The 17,813-nt window shown below is 41.0% G+C and overlaps 1 protein-coding gene across 1 annotated transcript; it reads left to right on the top strand.

Moving 5' to 3' along the window:
* The first annotated feature begins 6,575 nt into the window (after positions 1–6,575).
* LOC136545515 (uncharacterized) lies at positions 6,576–15,192 on the top strand. The gene is made up of 7 exons (XM_066537528.1): positions 6,576–6,811; positions 8,913–10,790; positions 10,876–10,933; positions 11,069–11,217; positions 11,726–11,812; positions 12,260–12,388; positions 14,726–15,192. Exons 1-7 carry the CDS (start codon positions 6,743–6,745, stop codon positions 14,846–14,848), a joined length of 2,493 nt encoding a protein of 830 aa, XP_066393625.1. The 5' UTR covers positions 6,576–6,742; the 3' UTR covers positions 14,849–15,192.
* The last annotated feature ends 2,621 nt before the right edge of the window (positions 15,193–17,813 follow it).

Raw genomic sequence — 17,813 nt, forward strand, 5'->3', positions numbered from 1 at the left:
AACCTAAAAACACTTATTCAAAACCAAATAACGACGATACCCATCTCATCGGCTGCTTAGTGACTAAGGGTGATGTATATATCGGCCATTGTTTGGTGAGCACTTAGGCTTCTTGCCAAACACTTAGAAAGTACCTTTTCAAGTACCTCCCATTGAATGCTCTCATGAGACGTTCATCTTGCAATGTCTCGAGCACATATGAATTTCTGAATATAATTTTGACCACTTTGTAAGGACCTTCCCAATTTGGTGACCACTTGTCAAACTGATTGCTCTTCGATCCAATTGGTAGTGTGGTTTTCCACACCAATTCTCCCACTTGGAAGGATTTATTCCTGACTTTCTTGTTGTATGCTTTGGCAACTCGAGCTTTATCTTTCTCTATTTCCTTGAGAGATTTTAATCTCACATCAGTCACCTCATCGATATTATCCATCATCAAATCATGATACACAATAGCTGATAAATCATTTTATTTAGCAAGCCTGTATGCATCCAAATTCACTTCGACAGGCAACACGGCCTCTTGGCCATATACTAACTCAAAAGGAGTAACCTTTGTAGCACCATACCTTGAAATGCTATGTGCCCATAGAGCCTCAGACAAAACTTCATGCCATCTCCTTGGATTCTCCTCAATTTTTTTGATGAGCTTGATCAAAGTCTTATTACTAGACTCAGCTTGGCCATTGGCTTAAGCATAGTATGGAGATGAATTGAGCAACTTGATCTTATATAATTCGGCAAATTCCCTCACCTCTTTAGACACAAACAATGTCCCTTGATCTGTAGTTAATGTTTGAGGAATGCTAAATCTATGAATAATATGCTCAATAATGAACTCAATTACTTCCTTGTGTGTCATATTCTTCAAAGGAACTCCCTCGGTCCACTTAGTAAAGTGATCCGTAGCAACTAACACAAATCGGTGTCCCTTCGAAGATAGAGGATATATTTGGCCAATGAAGTCTAGCCCCCAACCACGAAAAGGCCATAGTTTGATGATAGGATAAAGCACAACAGCAGGCACAAGCTGAATATTTCTAAACTTCTGGCACTCTTCGCAATCTTTGTAGTAGCGAAAACAATCGGCCATCATAGTAGGTTAATAGAAACCGGCTCTACATAATAACCACTTCATCTTTGGGGCCGATTGATGCGTACCATAGATGCCTTCATGGACTTCTCCCAAATCCACTCTTGCCTGATCTGATCCCAAGCACTTAAGCAGCAAATCTTCGGCGGTTCTTCGATAGAGCTCATCATTATGCAATACATATTTGAAAGCGCTCCGCCAAATAATTTTATCAATTTTGGCACTTGGATCACGTAGATATCTCAATAAGGGAGTCCTCCAATCTTCTAAATCAGCCCCAACATCACTAGAAGTTATATCGGGCCGATTTGATAGCTTCTCGGGTGAATTGACCGGGCTGGTCATAGGGGAGTCGGCTGAGCCAATAGGGCCGGTAGGCTTAGCCGATTTGAAGGTGTCAGCTTGGCCAACTAAGGCAGTCGGCTTAGCCGACTTGGCCATAGTAGAAGAGTAGTCGACTGAGCTGACTTGGTCAGTCGGCTTAGCCGACTGGTCTGTACCTACATAGAAAAAATTGAAATCTTCATGCATCGGCTGTTCTTGAATATGAAAATTATGTCCACTGATATCATAGCCAAATGCTTGTTGAGCTAACATATTGGCCTTTTGATTTTCATGCCTCAGAATATGCTAAATTTGGAATTCGGCAAAATAGTCAATAATATCAAGGCAAGCATCAAGATAAGTTCTTAGTGACCCTTCTAAACATTGAAATTCACTAGCAACTTGTTGTACCACCAGCAAGGAATCACCATAGGCTTCAACATGTTATACCCCATGGATTGCAATATGGCCAAGCCGAATAAGAAAACTTCACATTCGGCTCAAATGTTGGTGCAAATATAATTTTAATCGGCTTGATGTCTCCAATAGCACCATTGTGAAAAATAATGATTATGCCAACACCATAGCCTTATTTGTAAGCTGACTAATCATATTGTCACATCCATGAAGTAAATCAAAATGCATATATCATGCCCCCCGGGCCTTAAGGCCATCAAAGTAAATTCTATGGGGCCTTTCTAATAGCACGATGGTTGCAAGCATTCGTCGACTATATTTTACACTAAGGGCGATATCAAAATATCGGTCATATGAATTCATCCACATAAATATGCATAGCCGAAACAAAATATTTCGGCTCTCGATCATTGGTAAGTAAAATAATTTGGCAACCCTCCATAACATAAAGATCCACACTAAAGATTAAAATAAGGAGCTGAGGGATAACCATGCATACCAGGGGATGAATTCCACATAGGCATAGGCATAGAGTATGGATGGTGCCATGACCAATGATTTTGATGATTTGGTGCAAACCTCCAACTTGGCAATTATTTCTTGAATCTCCTCTCCTTTGTTTTTGTTGCACCACTTGCTTGAGCATCATTCTTTTGAGATTGAATTCTTCCTTTAAACACCCATGCCAAGCCTTTTTCTTTCAGCTTCTCTGCACTAAGCTTCTGTAACTTATTTTCTTGCCACTTTGGTAAACCGATTGAGCATATCGGTTTTATTTCTGTTTTGGATAGCAGCAAATCTTTCTTGATTTTGGGCACTCTCATCTTCTTTTGTTCAGATTTGGCACCTAGAATATTAACAGATGATTTTCTCACTTCTTTGCCATCAATAGCCGGATTTTTCAGCAATGTAATCGGCTTTTTGATTGTTAAATTTAGATCTAAACTTTTCTTCTTTCGGCCATCATACTTCACGTGGTAAATTTGCTTTACCACTTTCTTCTTTGGTTGAGCTCTAGACCGATTTTGATCAAAATGGTCTTTACAAGATGATGATCTCTCTAAATGTCTAGGAGCTGCATACTCTATATATTGTGGCCTAAAATATGGTGAAACATGTGCCTTTTGATCAAACCAGCCCCAAGATGAATAAGGATGAAAATACGAGTTGTGGTCCATATGACATGGTAATTGGCTGCTCAAAAGGAGAATATGTTGCTGCTGTATGAGATCTATCTCCTTGCCAATTCCACTCAAGACTTATGCTTTGGAGGTAATTTTGATAATTGGATTTTCTTTGGCCGATTGGTGACATTTATTTTTGTAATCTTCTCATATTTAGCTAGAAGTTCCTTGAAGTTAAGCTTTGGCCTTCTACTTCTTTGTTTATCACGGCCTTTACCTCCATTAGCTTTACGAGCATCCTCCTTCTCCCCATCTTGACAGACATGCTCCAAAGGAGGATCCTTAGCCGATTCCCCTTGCTCAACGAGATCAATCGGCTTTTGCTTTGGTTGGAGAGATTTTAGCTGCCCCTAGTGTCTTCTGGAACTATGATAACTTTGTTGTCCTCTAGAATATCTTCTATTTGCAATTCATCAACAACAACCTTGCCTTCACTTGAGGGCTCCACATCTCTCTCTTAGGCGTTCAAGCTTTGAGCTTTGAGTGAATCGACTAATGCAAGCCGATTCGAAACCTGTTTGCCATCAAGACCAATTGAATCCAATTGGTCTATGTGTTGAGCTTTAGAAAATCTCAATCGTCCTTTATGAATGGCCGATTGGATGACTCGACGAAACACATTGCAATCAGAAGTATTATGATCAAATGAATTATGCCATTTGCAATATGTAAGCTCTTCTAAGTTTTGAATAGATGACAAAGCATTGTGATCAATGATTCTAATAAAATTATTCTTAAGTAGGATATCAAATATATGATCACAAAAAGTAAAGTCAAAGGTGTACTTTGATTTCTTGAGCCAATTCTTTTGTAGAGTTGGCTTTAAAGCTAGGCAAACGAATGGATCGGATTTATTATCAATCCATTAGCCCACACCTTTGTAATTGCTTACATGAAGCTTTAACTTTGACGAATTACCACTATCGGCCTTGCGATATGGAACAATGTCTTGGCCAATAGAATCTGAATTTATTTTATTATCAACAAATAAATTGCTATTCTCAATCGGTCTATTATAACAATTAGCAAGGATATCTCTAATAGATGCAGAAATTGAAATAGTATGACCAGATTGGAATTTGAGCAACATATTTGTGTTTTCTACCTTGTTCATGTTGGAAAAGTGCACGTCCCTGATTTGCATGATGTTGCTCTTCATATCCAGAGAATGATCAACAATAGGTGCCGAATCATCCGAAGATGCATCGACAGCTGCCGAGACCGAGAAAGCCGACTTAGCCGACTGGAAGCCGGCTAGACTGACTTGGGCACTAGCAGGGGCAGTCGGCCTAGCAACCTCAGGGAAGGCGACAGAGGTAGTCGGCCTAGCTGACTTAGGGCAGGCAGCAATCGGCTCAACTGACTTTGAAGTCGGCTCAGCCGATTCTGAGTAGGCAGGTGGGCCTCCTTTGTTGCTTGTAGGGGCTTGATCTCCATCAATGATGCGGTAATTACTAGATAAGTGTACAACCCCTTTAGCTCCTGAAAAATCAAGTCTAGCTGGTTTCTGGCATTTTTCATGCTTTTCTATAGCAAGACTTGTTTTTTGAGATGTGATTTATTCAGAAAGGATATTGTATTGTTCGGCTTTTGTAGCCGAACCTTTGCTTACATCCAAATCAATTATTCCTTTCATGCCCACTAGCAATCCTCTTTGAACCGATGACTCAACTGTGATCGGCCTTTTCTCATTAGTCTTTTCAAAATATTCATAGAATTGCTCCTCTAATTGAGACCATGAACCAATAGTACATTGCGACAAAGATGTAAACCATGCAAATGCAATATTGGTGAGAGATAAAGAAAAATTTCGCACTCTCATATAGTCTTCTTTACCGACAAAACCTAGCTGTGAGAGATATATACTAATATGTTCCATAGTGGTTTTATCATCTTCACCACTAAATTCATAAAAATCAGGTACCCACCAACCATTAGGAGTTTTCAAGTAATCATAGCAACTTGTTGCAAAATCGCAAACAAGATCACAAGAGGTCAAAACCAGATGCGATCAGCCTTTTTGGTCAGATGCAACGGTAATGGCGAGCTCAAGAAGATATATTAACGAGGAGTAAGGCTAGGTCAGAGAGATCGGCTATAAGAGATAGCTGAACCAATCATCCCCGGCGGAGTCGTCAAAAAGTGTGTTAACGTCGGAAGTGATCCGAATCAAACACCAATAGGGCCTTGGACTTCCGAGCCGCTACGGACCGAAGAACGCAGCGAGGATGTCACTCTTTCATGGTGAAGAACGGAGAGGTTTATAAGCAAACCACCAAAGGATAACCAACGTGCTTACATGATGAAGAACCAACTAGTTTTCAGGCAAACTAGCAAAGAAGTCGTCGAAGCTCTCGCCCGGGAGGGACCCCGTCAGGGCAAGGACATCGCCGGGGTGCCCTAGGTCGGCCGGCAAGCCTAGAGCGCCATCCTTGGTCGTCGGATCAAGGGATGAACAGCATGGGGGTTGGAGAAGAGGATAAAAGGGTTGGGGTAGAGGTAATAGATTGATTTGTTTGTCGATTGGATAGATGGGAACTCAATCGGCCATGATACTCTCATATATATAGAGGGTATGGTCTTATCCCAGTAGGAAACCTCTCCAAGCCTTATTTTCTAAGTTTCCCACGAGTTTGAAACAGTTCGGATCGGAATCCAAAAGGGCAGATCCGAACAGGATTTTCTGTCAGATACGTCGGAAGTCCCGACTTGGGTTGGAACATCTGACTTTTGTTGGAACTCCCGACGTAGGGATAACCCCAGACACCCGGGTAGATTTCTTCAGGCTCTCAGAAGTCCCGACACCCATTGGAACTTCCGACAGTCAGAAGTCCCGACTTGGGTCGGAACTCCCGACAACGAGGCATCTTTCCGAGAGCATAACTCCTTCATCTAGACTTCAAATTAGACGTTCCATATATGATTTTTTTGACCGTCTCGACGAGAGGAACGCAATGGTGAAATCCATTTCATATTTTGACAACTTCACAAAATAAACATTTTTTGGTTGTCAACCGTTTCAATACACAATTATCAAGAGTGCTACATCAGCTTTACAAGTAAATGAAATAGTTGATGACAATGCACAATTTTATAGGTTATCCACATTTAATTGTTATAATATGGTGTTATGATCAAATGTAGCATATGAAAAATATAGACTTGCAATTGCTTACAGTTATTTGCTTATCTCTCACAAGATCCTCGAGAACATTGTGAGAACGAAACAAATCGGTATTAGTTGAGGTTTCACTACATTTTTTTTGTGTTGATAAACTTGATGGATGAGTTTCATTCTACAGTAGTATAAAACTCTATTTCTCTTTTTCTTTATAAATAATTTTGCAGATGTATTACAGTTTTAAAATGAGAATGAAACCGAGTGAAACTCCACTGAAACTGATAATGTCTCATGTGTACGTGCGCCTGGCTTCTTGTCTTCTTGGAACGGAAGTTGCTCCGTTGCGCTGTCAGCAGCTGTAGCCTGGAAAGAGCTGCTGAGCTGTCGCCTCCGCATCGCCCTCCAATTCGGCGTTGGCAGAAGCACCACTGCACCAGCACCCCTCCCCTTCCACACCGCCGCTCCCGTCTCTTTCTTCGCTTCCTCCTCAACCACGCTGCCCCTCCGTACACCCGACCCAATCGCGGCGGAATCGCCTCCTCATCGCGCCGCCCCGACCGCATTGCACGGACCACGGAGCCTCCAGGGCGGCGGGGCGGCATGGCAGCCGCCTCGGCCGCGGCGGGATGGACCGCCGAGGACGACGTCCTCCTGAAGAATGCCGTCGAGGTAATCTACGCCGCCCTACCCAGACCCGAGCATTACCCCCCTTCGATACCCGCGCGAACTACACAGGAACGCTACGCCCAGGCGCGCCCTGTTCCTATCGGCGCGGAATTCCGGTGCTGCTCCACTAACTTCCCGCCTCACCTCGGCCGGTGGCCGCGTCGCCGGGCCTGGCGCTGGCGCCTGGCGTGGCGCCCCCCGTACTGGGATAGTCCGACCTCGTCGTCTCCATCGCGTTCGATTCGCGGTTCATCTTGTTTCTAGTATTGCTGAATTTTGGGTTCGCATTGCCGCCCCGTCGCTTGTGTGGCTTTGGATTGATTGCTCGGCGAGAAATTGAGAATACGATCGTCTCCTCCGCCCGCAACACTCTTCTAAGTGAAGAGTTCCTGTAGATTGTTCGAGCCACTGTTTTGCGCCGGGGCACCTGGGTTGCTGAAACGCTGCCATATCCGAGTGTTTTGTTGGTTCGCGTTACTACTTACTCGTGCTCTGTAATTGATAAATTCTCCACGTTGCTTGCTGCTAAATTTCGGGTGTGATTGATGTTGCTCAGTGGCCTAGCTACCGGATTTAGTGGTTTGAGCATCTGTGCAGAGGATTTGAGATCCTTGTTGAAAAATGTGGCCACATACCTGAATTCATGTTTGCAGAAGTGAACAACGTAGGAACACACCTTTATTCTTGAGGTCGATTCAGTTCACTGCAATGATCAACTTATCCTGATGCTATATGTCTTTCCCATTCCCGCCACATTTGATGCTATGGTTTTGTCTGCTTGTAACTTTCTTTAGTGGATTAGACGTCTAATGCACGGGGTTATTTGTGAAACAATTACTCTCCTGCAGTTGCATTTAATAATTAGATTTGTCAAAAGGTTGAGAAGTTATTGGTGTCTCAATTTGATAGAGAAGTGTCTTGGTACTGGCGTGTTTGATTTAATTTTGTCTATTCATTACTTCTCATCTCGAATGGAGTACTACCATGTGTCCGGTTTCAGGTTTGGAGACCAGTGCTGAATTTTCACTGTAGCATCCAGTCAGGTGTTAACGATTTTTTGAATTGACGTTAGTGGTACGTAGGGATACTATAATCTACTTGTCAAAAATCTTAACTAGTGTTAACTTGAGCCATATTTTGTGTGCCTGATTATGATTATGTGTTACTCAACAACTGCAGTTCTAAATGAATTCCTTATCTTCATATGTGTAAATCAAATGATGATTTGAGTACTTCCAATTTCCTTGTGTATTCATGAATCATAATATAGAAAACTCTCACATAAAATTCACAGAAACTAGAGTGCAATCTATTTAGCCCTCTTACCTATGGCAGTATCGTGTCAACATCTCGTGCCTACACTGATGCTACTCCTAGCTCCATGAACTGGCATTATGATAAAGATTTGACTCGCGCTTTTTTACATCATTTCATTAATTTGTATTTTGATTGGTTATATGTTGTGTGAGGACTCAGGACTGCCACTGCAGTGACTCTGTGCCATATATATCAAGATTAGTTGTAAAACCTAGTGATTTATGCATGGCCATGACCAGCACAAAACGGTGGTGGTATTGTGTTATGATTGTTTGAGCCAAAGCTAATAAGCCAAAGCCAATTTTACAGTGACATGGTTTGAGTTCCATGTTCAAACATCGCTATCTGTGGGATTATTTTTATGATCCTAACTTTTCACAGTGCATCCTAGCTGCTTCATCTTGTCTTTGAAAACAAGTTGACTTGATAATGTGTGCCAAGTAAATCCAAAAGCAAATCACAATGATCACAACTAGAATGTATACCTTTTACTGTGGGTAAATGAAAACTTGGACTATAAATTCAAATGTCTAAAAAACACACAATATACACTACTTTAAATTTAATATTCAATCAAGTTGACTGATTTGCACATTTGATATGTTAGGGCAAAAAAATAGTAACAGTGGTAATGATGTATGGCAGCTGCCATTGTATGATCGGTAGAAGTAACTGCTTGTTTAAATGATCCAGATTTTGCAAATATTGTGAGGATTAAGTTTCTTTTACTATATGTGAGTAGTATCGTTTTTTGTACCCTGTTAATTTATCTGTCTTATTCTTGTAGGCTGGTGCTTCATTGGAATCATTGGCTAAAGGAGCTGTATGCTTCTCCCATAAATTCACCCTTCCAGAACTGCAGGATCGCTGGTATTCATTGCTATATGACTCGGAGACATCAGCTCAAGCATCCGCTCGCATGGCCAAGTTTGAGATGGAGCTTTCAGCCTCCAATCCTGCTAAAGCATCTAAGCTTTTCAACCCAAAGGCAAAATGCTTTTCCCTGTACAAGCGGAAGATAGATAGTGTAAAGAATCACTATTATGCAATGAGAAAGAGAATTCGCCATGAACCATGTTTGTCTGCTGATTTTTGTTATAGTATTGCACCCTGCTCATGTAATCCTGTTGATGGTGGTGGTTGTGCATGTGGAGACCATCATTTGTTGCACAAAGTTGATCCATCAGGAGCTGTTGTAGGTGGCTATGGATGTATAGGCGGATGTGGCTCTAAGAGAAAACATGTACATTCCAATGGTAGTGGACAATACTCATTTCATGCAGAGCATTCTAACTCTGATGACAGCATGGTGATAGATGGAAATACCAACTATGAAAGCCCACATGGCAGCTCAGATGTAGACAAATTATATGGCTGTGACAACATGCAGAAGAGTTCTCAGACCAGTGGAAGTAATGCAATCTCTGCAAATAATAGGTCGGATCTTACTGATCAGTTTGACCATGGAGATAAAGGTTCCAAGGCTCCACTGGGCATTCATCAAGATGGTGTAAAGCTTGACCGATCTTCTGGAAATACCACAGGAGGATTTCTTGAGCCAGGCGCATTCAAAGCAATTAATCAAAAGTGGTGTCTTCGCGAACCTAGCGTTCCAACTTGGAGTAAGGTCCTAGGTGTTAATTCATCTGATATGCTTACAGATATGCATAAAATTGAAGGAGAAACTCTTACGCTTTCTGATGACAAGAAAATGGAAACAAATAGCATTGATATACTTGCATTTCAGGCAAATTTGGATAGTGTAGTATGTGATTCTGGTTTAGGCAGTGCAATGGCGCCAGAAGGTGGATTCATGCATTCCCACTTAAAGGGTTTTAGTCAGAAAGAAGACCTTGAGCTTCTCAGCAGTAATCTTTTCCTAGATTGTGCACTGGAGACAAATAAGGAAGATTTAGGGCCTCACCCCCCTGATGCAACCAACTGTGATGACCATATAGATCATATCCAAAAGAAACCAAATGTAGCAGATGTTTTTGGAGTAGACAGTATACCTGCTTCATCAGAAGTGCTTTATCCTGAACATAATGTCAAGTGCATGTTGAACACAGAAGATTCTGAAATCCCTATCAATGACTGTATACCTATACCTGGTCAGACCTCTTTAGAACCCACTTCTACCTTCGACCAGGATGCTCAGCATGATGCGCGTTTGGTTGCCAAAATGATAAATATGGAAAATGTCCAACCTTCATCGCCACCACCACCAGTTAATCTGGAATCAGCCATCCTAAAGCAAAATGCAAATATGGTGCCTCTTAAGGAAGGTTGTGCTGTAGGAAGTGAGCTGCCACCTGGCCTGCAGGGTAACTTTGGTGGTAACAATGCAAACACGTGTATTTCAGCACTGCATTCTGTTGATGGAGGTGAAGAAACAACTTGTGGTTTCATTAAACATGAGAGTTGTTATGATGTACAGAATTTGACTTTGGATAAGTCAATTCAAGTGTCCAATCAAATGAATTGCAAGTTTTTTGCTCATAAGCCCGGAATAGGCTGTGAAACTGCTATCCAAAGCTGCGTGTTGGCTTCTGCATTGCCAGATACAGAATTTCATGACCCTGTTGCAACCATTTCAACTACGGGCCAAGCAGAAGGATCTGACAGTGAGATTAGTGTTCCAAACTATTTTGACCTAGAAGCACTGGTACATATATAGTTCTTTTCTTCATTGAGTTTACATGGCTTTATATGCCTTGGTGCTTCTGACTTTCTCAAAAAAAATATTGCAGATACTTGATCTGGACCTGATTCCATGGGATCAAGAATCTGACTTCATCCAACCGGAAGGTAAATGCATATGAACACCTGATATTCTAATGTTCATCTATGTTAAATATTTTTTAATTGGTCCTGTTGTTATCTTTTATGCTCTTAGTGAACCCTAATACTATGTTTTTCTGTTTGTGCTATTTGTATGATCAGTTTCAAGGTTTCAGTATCCTGAAAGCAGGAAGGATTTGATAAGATTAGAGAAAGGTTCCTGCTCTTATATGAATAGATCTATCATGTCTAAGGGTGCTTTCGCAATTCTTTATGGCCAACGCATGAAATACTACATAAGAGAGCCTGAGGTAATATTAAGCAATGATATTGTGAATCTTCATTGCATTATACTCCCTAAAATTTTTAAAATACACGTTCTTTTAGATTGGCCACATAATAATAATATCATTAGATTTGTTATGAGGACTTTCCAAAAGTTAATAGTTTAGACTTGTGACCAACATTTTACTAATAATAAATTTATAGTCTAACTTGTTTATTCATACATGTCGAAAGAGGCAAAGAATATCCCATGGGTGTATTCCCTGTTGTGTAAATTGAAGTGCTTAAGCATTTCTATTTACATCAAGTGTTGTTGTTGTTGACAAGAGACATCACTTAATTGTTGGTTGTCAAACTCACCTGTTTTATTATTTTATTGCCTGATGAATTCTTAAATATAGTCTTTAACTAGCAAAACAGAATGTCACCCTGCAGGTTAAAACCTTTCTCTACCGCTGATATGCTTTTAAAATACACTTCTGTATCATTTTTATGCCATTTTGTAAAACTTTGCTTGGTCCTATTCTAATGCAGGTAAGTCTTGGGAGAGAAACAAAAGAAGTACATGTTGATATCGATTTGAGTAAAGAAGGGAAGGCAAACAAAATATCCCGTCGACAGGTACTTGCTTGCCTTTTTTATGAGTTAATAGGTGCAAAACAACCTTGGTTTGTTGGAAGCATTAATGCAATAACTGTAAGGAGGTTCTTATTATGTTTTTCAGGAGAATTTTCCCTTTGTGTTAATAAGCTTGGGCTTCTAAGGATTTCATTTTTATTTTCTTGCTTAAGCATGCAGCATGACCCTTTCTTAACCATTTCTCTGCTTCTGTACCTTCTGCTGCACTGTCTTTTTTCTTGACATGGCTATACCCACTTGCCGATTTGGTTCTGCTTGGTGACATGGCTATAGCCACTTGATGAGATCGTTCTGCTTGGTACTCACAAATCCCAAAGGAACAGGACCTACTGCATGCATTCTAGTCTGTTCGCTGCCGCCAAATTATGATGTTAAGTTGTTAATGTGCTAGCTTACCTTCTACTTGCAATTCTGTATTTTGATGTGCAGGCAGTTATTAAGATGGACGATGATGGATCTTTCTACATAAGCAATACTGGGAAGTATTCAATTTTCGTGAATGGCAAAGAAGTACCCTGTAGTAAACGTATCAACTTAATGTCAGACTCATTAATTGAGGTATGGCCTTCCAATCCTTTCTTTCTTCTAATACTAGGAGTTCCAAATGACTGCGCTGTACTAAATATCCATGCCCTGTTTAATTCTATGTACCAGTTCATTTTTTTAATCTAACTTCGAACTAGTAAGCTGTAGAGCTATTAACTGTGCATATTTTTATGAAAAATGTGCTTTCAATTGTACTATAAGATTGAAGTAATCAAGCATTCATAGTCATTTCAGATATGAGAAATTTTATAATGGTTGGAAAAAATAAAGACCACAAATCAGGAGGCATCGAACGGTGCAAAAATAAGAAGTACCAAAAATGTGGAGATAGTACCAAAATTAGGTGGGTCTAGTACCAAAATAGGTGGGCAAAATCTGGATTTTTATTATTTATTTATTAAGGGCAGAACTGTATTCAATAGGTTCATGGTGGGGTAAAAAATTGGGATGTCCCACCCACCCGTGGCCGTGGGTCAACTCGTCCTTCTCCCATGGCAGCCGGCAAAGAGTTGCCAGCCCGCCGCCAACGCCCGTCGCGAGGGCGATAACACGCAGGCGGAAACGGCTAGTGAGTAGCAGATGGTCGTCTAGAGGCTAATCAGAATCATCCTCCACAAAAAGGACTGCGTCTCGTGCAGCTTCCTCCTCCGGCAGCTCCGCCTGGCGCCCTGGCCGTCGTCAGCTCCAAAGCATGAAGGAACAGCAGCACAACTCCAAAGCGTTGAGAGTGTGGCGTGCCTAGTCGACAGCTACCTTTCCAAGATGTCCCGGTACGGGAACCTTGCCCTGGGCAAGTTCCAGGCCATGGCTGAGTTGCTGCCGGAGTTGGCACGCGTGTGCCACGATGGGCTGTACCGCGCCGTCGTACCTGAAAGCGCATCCGGGGGTGACGGAGCACGAGCGGTGGACTGCGGGGATGCGAGGAGGTGCGCACGCACGTGGCACAACGACACTGGCGGAGCCAAGGGGGGGCTGGCAGGGGCCATGGCCCCCCCAATGTTTCACAACAAAAAAAATTAGTAGTATGACTTAATATTTTTTATTTATATTAAAAGGGAGATTATATAAAATTCTTGTCATATATATCTATTAATATCTTCTAGATAATATAATCATACAAAACACAACTAGATAATAAAATTATCGCAATGAAAAAGACCGAGCCGGCCCCCCCTAAGTATAATTCCTGACGGCCGGCCCCCCCTGAGTATAAATCCTAGCTCCGCCACTGCACAACGAGTGGCTGCTGCTCCATGTCGAGGTGCGCAGGTGCTGCTGTCAGAGCAGGCAAAGATGGCCGGCGCCTGGCGCGCTCGGCAAGGTGGGCAAGGAGGACGACGTCAACGTGATGAGGCTTGAGTTGTAGTGCTTAAACGCAAAGTACATGGAGCTGCAGCGCGAGGTGGGGCTTCTGCATTGACAGGTAGAGCGCATGCTGCCGCGCGGTGACAACTGACAACCAATTACCGCTATACCCTAGAGAATAAAAATTAAATTTTAAATGATCTTCCACAATTAAATAACAAGTAAATATAAAAAAAAATCAAAAGTATCTGGAAGTACCATGGTACTTTTCCAACCATTGTAAAAGAGCTCGATATGATATAGCTGGATGAGAGTATGGTTACTTCACTAACTACTGTTTCATTTGTGGTTCCTTAGTTCACACCACACATGATATTTGTGCACCTATCTTTGTAACTGCATAAGGCGCTTAGGAAAACGCTAATCAGGAAAGTGAGTTGTACCTGGAAAGATACAGCATGCTTTCCTTTTGCAACTTATTGAATATTTGATGCCACTCAGCTGTTGTGAATTAGTCTGGAGTTAAATCAGGATTTTCCATTCGCGATGTCTGTTGGCTCATATTTGAAATGAAATGTCACTGGAACCAGAGAGAAACATTCATTTGGGATTCATAGATAATACTGCCTCCGTCTCAACATATAAGCATTTCTAGTTTTATTTAAGTCAAACTATTCTAAGTTTGACTAAGTTTATAAAGAAGAGTAATTACATCAATGATCTATGATATCAAAGAAGTAAACTACGAAAATATGTCAATGAATCTAATGATGCCCATTTGATATCATAAAAAAAATATTGTTCTTTTTCTATAAACTTGGTCAAACTTAGTATAGTTTGACTTAACAAACCCAGAAATGCTTATGTTGGGATGGGAGAAGCAATGTATAGCATTTGGATCTAGGTAATGTAATAATGGCTACTAGTTATGGTTCATTTGGTTAGTTTTGAACTAATGCTTCTACCCTACTTATTTCACTGATAATGTAAACAATTCATGTAGCACTTTGAACTCTTACGAAGCTGTTTTTTTGTTACCTACAGATAAGGAACCTGAAATTCATTTTTCATGTGAACCACGAGGCTGCAAGGAAGTACATAGTTCGAAAAAGGAGAGGAAGCTCCCAAGGCGAGAACACAGCATTTGATTGGAGTCAGAACCCTTGAGTTAATGTTATGATCAAGGTTATTTATAATCTGCGACAGCTATATCTCTCTTCCAGAAAGCATTGGATTGGATGAGAGCAAAGTTATTTATAATTCCCGGTAGCTAATATCTCTCTATTCCAGTTAGCACTTTATCCATTTACCACCCACCATATGCAAATCCATGTTTATTCTTGGTTCTTGTATTCTGATTACCCCCAAACTATGTTCTTGGGATGCGGGCTGCCATGTACCATTGTTTTCTATTTGGTTTCATTTCTTCCCATAAAATCTTCATTACTGGAAAAAAGTAGTTTAACTCGAGTTGGAATATTCAAAGATGACAACCGTAATACTAAAATAACTAATCTAGAAGGCATGTTTCGATCAGAATTTCATTGAAATGTTTCGGTACTAGCTCAAAATTTGAACTAATAATAACCATACATTGCATTGAACTCTTTGTTCAAACATCCGTTTCTAATAAATCTTTTGTTGTCAATTCTAAAAAAAAAAAATATTTTGTTGTCTAGGGTTTGTTGCACGATGCCAATCTAGTTATATTATATGGAGTCAAGTCTGTTTTGTCTCCTCAACTTGTTGCTGAAGTTGAAAAACTCCCCTAAACTCGAATACCAGACAACACATAAAACCAGATAAATTACCCCTCTTAAAATTTTGGAGTGACTTTAAAGGTGATTTTGCTAATGTGGCATGTAAATGATATATGACTCCTGCATGTCATTGGTCTTTTAACCATGTAAGTTTTTATTGAATATTTGAGCTCTGAAATAATCCCAATGAAAAAAATTTCAACTGGAAAGCTCTAGATCTTGTTGAGCACTACTACGGTGGTGTAGATTGTTTCACCATTTGAAGTAATTTAAAAATTTCAAACATTTGAATTTCAAAATATGACAACTCTAAACAAATATTTGGGACTCAAAATGATCTCAAATAAAACAATTGTCAAATACAAATTTGTAGTTAGGTTAAGAGCTACAGGTTGGTATAGATCATGTCAACATTCGACATCATTTTTAAAAAATTAAAATTGAACTAAAAATTTGATAACTTGAATTGAAATGAATATTTGAACCTATAAACGATTTTAAATTTTATAAAGGCAAGGCAAGGAGCCACAACACCAAGCACCGTGGCACGCCAAATTAAGACCCTGATGCACGGGAGAGACAACACATCATCTTCTTGGCTTCTTGACAATCCCTATCTTAACAGTAGACGATGGAAGTTTATCTGGCTTTGCAGCAACAATCAACACCCTGCCAGCCTCATCAAAAGGAAGGAAAAGCTTGCTCAACATCGGAAAGGGCAAACCAACCAACGACCAAAGGATGTAAGGAGTAGATCTAAGCTTGCAAAAACTCGATGGGACTGAGCTGATCGACCAAGAGCGAAATGTGAACCTGAGCCATGCTCAGACAAAGAATGGCCATCTTGTGATTTCCATTTGAACTCCAGACGATAGAAGTTTAATCGACACCTCTGGCTTTGCAACAACATCCAGCACCTTGAAAATCTCAACAATTAAATGAAGAGCAGAGCATGCTCGACACTGGAAGGATCACAGCAACCAATGACCAAAGGCTGTAAGGAGCATATCTAAGCCTTCAAAAACGCGATGAGGTCGAGCTTATTGACTAGGAGCAACTTGTGATCTAGATCCATGCTTAGACAAAGAATGACTTCCCTAGCTATTTCAAATGAGATCTTGATGGGAGGATATCCATCCGATAATGGCGCGACAGCGGTAGACCTACCACTTGCTCCCTCTTCAAGACAACCTGACCATCAACCATAGACAACAGAGGGGTTAAGGGTTTATCGTCCCCGCCGTCCTCAACGATGGCGGTAGTTAGAGAGGTGGGAGCTAACGATGGTGGAGGACGAAGGGAACGCGGATGAGGACTAGGGTAGGAGCTCGCTATGAGGGGAGGTGGTGATGGCGGGAACCAATGTGTAGGCTACCAAAGATCTAGATCCGAGTGAGTACCCAGCGATGGTGGGTCTAGTATCTCCAATATCTATCACCGCCGCGAACGTAGCGACAAAAAATGGTATACCCCAAATTTAGATCTGGATGTAGAGGGGTCACCTAGCCGTGGCATGACCATCTCCCACACTTCCTTGGTGATGATGGAAAACTGGGATAGTTGGATCTAGAGTAGGGCACACTAAAGATGTAAGCTACCAAATTCCCAGGAATTTTGTCTTCTAGTGCACTTGCACCTGAAATTTGTTATTTTTGTATGGATTTTTACACAATATGTTTGCCTCCCAACTTTTGCTACAATGTACATATATACATGAACTGTGGATTTGCATTGTTTCATAATTTTTGGAAAACTCAAAGTACGGTTTTTGGAAGGGTTTTCACGATTGCACCAAGAGGGTGGTTTGCACACAATATTTTCCTACCAAGAATTCACACCATCGATGAGGGGCGAGAGACGGGGTTGTGCGCGGGGGTGGGGGCTAGCAAGGTGAGGAATGAGGCGTTGGAGATGGCCTAAGCGCAAGAGATGTAGCTCAGTAGGTTCATCGGTGGTGACTAAGGCGGCGACGAGGACATGGCAGGTGGAAACCCCAAAAGTGCTCATTGTGTATCACCATCTCATAGCTAAGGTCCTCCATCCTGGTTTTTTCTTTTTGAGTTTATCCTAAGTGAAACTATCATAGGTTTGACGAAGTCTTGAGAGAAGAGTATTAACATCTACTACATTGTATGATGGATTAAATGAAACTAGTTTGGTGTTGGAGAGGTCGGTATATATTTATCTAGACTCGGTGAAAATTAGATAAGTTTAACTTAAAAAAAAAACCAAAACCACTCTGGGATGTTATAGTATGTACCGTTGTTTCTCAATCATTGTTGTCCCTAAAAGCTATTGTTGTTGGGTTTTGTTGAGAAAAAAGAAATCTCCCAACAGAATTACAGAAAAGAGTCTTGACAGAAATCTTGTTG

Source organism: Miscanthus floridulus, chromosome 3 (assembly GCF_019320115.1).
Source record: "Miscanthus floridulus cultivar M001 chromosome 3, ASM1932011v1, whole genome shotgun sequence".
In the NCBI taxonomy this organism is placed as follows: Eukaryota; Viridiplantae; Streptophyta; class Magnoliopsida; order Poales; family Poaceae; genus Miscanthus; species Miscanthus floridulus.

Excerpts from the sequence above, each read along its gene's own strand:
- LOC136545515 (XM_066537528.1), top strand. The coding sequence starts at position 6,743 with ATGGCAGCCGCCTCGGCCGCGGCGGGATGGACCGCCGAGGACGACGTC. Across the intron at positions 11,218-11,725 it reads ACTACATAAGAGAGCCTGAG|GTAAGTCTTGGGAGAGAAAC; the intron begins GTAATATTAAGC and ends ATTCTAATGCAG. Across the intron at positions 11,813-12,259 it reads ACAAAATATCCCGTCGACAG|GCAGTTATTAAGATGGACGA; the intron begins GTACTTGCTTGC and ends TTTGATGTGCAG.